The 3,019-nt window shown below is 48.4% G+C and overlaps 2 protein-coding genes across 2 annotated transcripts; both read left to right on the top strand.

The window, feature by feature from the left end:
* Positions 1 to 854: 854 nt before the first annotated feature.
* On the top strand, positions 855 to 1,553 carry LOC109378727 (olfactory receptor 1J2-like). The gene has a single exon (XM_019635021.1). It carries the CDS (start codon positions 855 to 857, stop codon positions 1,551 to 1,553), a length of 699 nt encoding a protein of 232 aa, XP_019490566.1.
* Positions 1,554 to 2,534: 981 nt separating this feature from the next.
* Positions 2,535 to 3,014, top strand: LOC109378728 (olfactory receptor 1J1-like; the record flags this gene model as incomplete). The annotated part of the gene is made up of 1 exon (XM_019635022.1): positions 2,535 to 3,014. A coding segment is annotated over exon 1 (480 nt), but the record flags the coding sequence as incomplete, so codon positions are not given.
* Between the last annotated feature and the right edge of the window lie 5 nt (positions 3,015 to 3,019).

Genomic DNA, 3,019 nt, shown 5'->3' with positions numbered 1-3,019 from the left:
TACTGTACTGCTGGGGGCCTATGAAATTCGTATCATCTCTGCTTCTATATCTTAAAACTGAAATAGCAGAAAGCACACAAATTCTTAGTGCAGCTGTGAGGAGGTTTTAAAATTGGAATGTAGGGTGATGTTTACAGTTAGTTAGGCAACCTATGTAAAGTCCTTACCCCAGGACCCAACTGTTCACCAAATTGCTCAGCATTAGTATGAAAGATAGTTTGAGGACTGTTCTCTTTTGGGCGCTATTCTGGCGTCAAGTGTCTTTAAATGGCCACCCATTTTAGAGTGTCCTTGACTTTACAGCTGTCAGTCACTGGGACCCAGCAGGTTCACAGGAGCCTGACAACGACTAACGCAGCCTCACCATTGAGGTCTCACATTACTTTAAGACAGAAACAATGATACCAGTTTGCCGAGGCTCATCCACTATTTCCGCTGCAGAGAACTATTATGGTTTGGCTCTGGCCTGGGCAGAGCTTATCTCTCTGCTCATCATTTTCTGTACTCACAGAGGGCAGGGACCCTCCTGTCTTGTTCACTGCTGCATCTCAGTCCTTGTCGAGGTCCCGACACAGACTCAATGTTCCATAAAAAGGCTGATGAATCAGTGAACACCCTTTTGCTTCTGCACCATGAGGTCTTGCTGGCTGATTAGGGGCGCGATGTTTTCCTAGAGCCAGATAGGGATGGAGCAAAGGTGCCTGCATCCACAGGTTGAGGAATTAACAGGAGTGGACTTAAAAATTCATGGTTTTCCCAGAGCAGGACAAGACGAGATGTGATGGTCCTGGTCATTCTTTCTAGGTTCCTGAGATTCCCAAACCTCCTTCATCCCCAGCAGACAGAAGGGTAGCATGAGGCCTGAGAACCAGAGCGGCGTGTCCCAGTTCCTCCTGCGGGGGCTCCCCATCCGTCCCGGGCAACAGGGCATGTTCTTCACCCTGTTCCTGGGCATGTACCTGACCACGGTGCTGGGGAACCTGCTCCTCATCCTGCTCATCAGGCTGGACGCTCGCCTGCACACGCCCATGTACTTCTTCCTCAGTCACTTGGCCCTCTCTGACATCTCTTTCTCATCTGTCACCGTCCCTAAGATGCTCATGAATATGCAGACTCAGGACCGTGCCATCTCCTATGCAGGGTGCATTTTTCAGTTGTATTTTTTCATAGTTTTTGCTTGCATTGACAACCTCCTTCTCGCAGTGATGGCGTATGACAGGTACGTGGCTGTCCGTCACCCTCTACATTACCCCACCATCATGAGGGATGAGCTGTGTGTGCTGCTGGTGGCTGGCTCCTGGATTGTCTCCTTTGTCCATGCTCTCTTGCATACCCTCCTTTTGGTCCGACTTTCCTTCTATGTGGACAGTACCATCAACCACTTTTTCTGTGACCTCCCTGTGCTCCTGAAGCTGAGCTCTTCCGACATCTCCCTCAATGAGCTGGTCATCTTCACTGAGGGAGGAATACTTATCTTCCTGCCTTTGGGTAGTATCTTAGGCTCATATATCTGTATAGGGACTGTCATCCTGAGGGTCCCCACCNTGGAGTAGCTAATACTTGGTAATTTTTAATGTATAAAAATGGTAACACACGTATATCAATTTATATATATTACATATTACATGAATTATAGATACAGATGTGTGTGTCTGTGTGTGTGCCATTCTGTCCCCTACTGTACTGCTGGGGGGCCTATGGAATTGTATCGTTTCTGCTTTTATATCTTAAAACTAAAAGCAGAAAGAACACAAATTCTTAGTGCAGCTGTGAAGAGTTTTCAAAATCTGAGAATGTAATGCTGATGTGTGGATTCAGCTTGAAAACGTAGGTAAAGTCCTTAGTCCAGGACCCAACTGTTCACCAAATTACTCAGCATTAGTATGAAAGATAGTTTGAGGATTATTCTGATTTGTGTGCTAGTCTAGCTTCAAGTGTCTTTAAATGGCCACCCATTTTTAGAGTGCCCATGAGTTTACAGCTGTCGATCTGTGGGACCCGGCAGGTTCACAGGAGCATGACAACAACTAACGGAGCCTCAGCACCGGGGTCTCACGGTACTTTAAGGCAGAAACAGTGATACCAGTTTGCCGAGGCTCATCCACTATTTCCACCACAGAGAAATATTATGGTTTGGCTCCTGCCTGGGCAGAGCTTATCTCTCTGCTCATCATTTCTACACTCACAGAGGGCAGGGAGCTTCCTTTCTTGTTCACTGCTGCATCTCAGTCCTTGTCGAGGTCCCGACACAGACTCGATGTTCCATAAATAAAGGCTGGATGAATCAGTGAACGCCCTCTTGCTTCTGCACCATGAGGTCTTGTTGGCTGATTAGGGGTGCGATGTTTTCCTGGAGCCAGATAGGGATGGAGCAAAGGTGCCTGCATCCACTGGATTAGAAATTAACAGGAGTGGAATTATAAGTTCATGATTTTCCCAGAGCAGGACAACATGAGATGTGATGGTCCTGGTCATCCTTTCTAGGTTCCTAAGATTCCCAAACTTTCTTCATCCCTAGAAGACACAAGGGCAGCATGAGGTCTGAGAACCAGAGCGGCATGTCCCAGTTCCTCCTGCGGGGGCTCCCCATCCGGCCCGAGCAGCAGGGCACATTTTTTGCTCTGTTCCTGGGCATGTACCTGACCACGGTGCTGGGGAACCTGCTCCTCATCCTGCTCATCAGGCTGGACGCTCGCCTGCACACGCCCATGTACTTCTTCCTCAGCCACTTGGCCCTCACTGACATCTCTGTTTCATCTGTCACCACCCCTAAGATGCTCATGAACATGCAGACTCAGGACCATACCATCCCCTATGCTGGGTGCATTTTCCAGTTGTATATTTTCACAGCTTTTGGTTGCATTGACAATCTCCTTCTTGCAGTGATGGCTTATGATAGGTACGTGGCTGTCTGTCACCCTCTACACTACCCCACCATCATGAGGGGTGAGCTGTGTGTGCTGCTGGTGGCTGGCTCCTGGATTGTCTCCTTTGTCCATGCCCTCTTGCACACCCTCCT

Source organism: Hipposideros armiger, unplaced genomic scaffold, assembly GCF_001890085.2.
Source record: "Hipposideros armiger isolate ML-2016 unplaced genomic scaffold, ASM189008v1 scaffold_2820, whole genome shotgun sequence".
Taxonomy (NCBI): Eukaryota; Metazoa; Chordata; class Mammalia; order Chiroptera; family Hipposideridae; genus Hipposideros; species Hipposideros armiger.
Note: the sequence above shows the minus strand (reverse complement) of the source record. Positions and strands in the feature narration are given on the sequence as shown.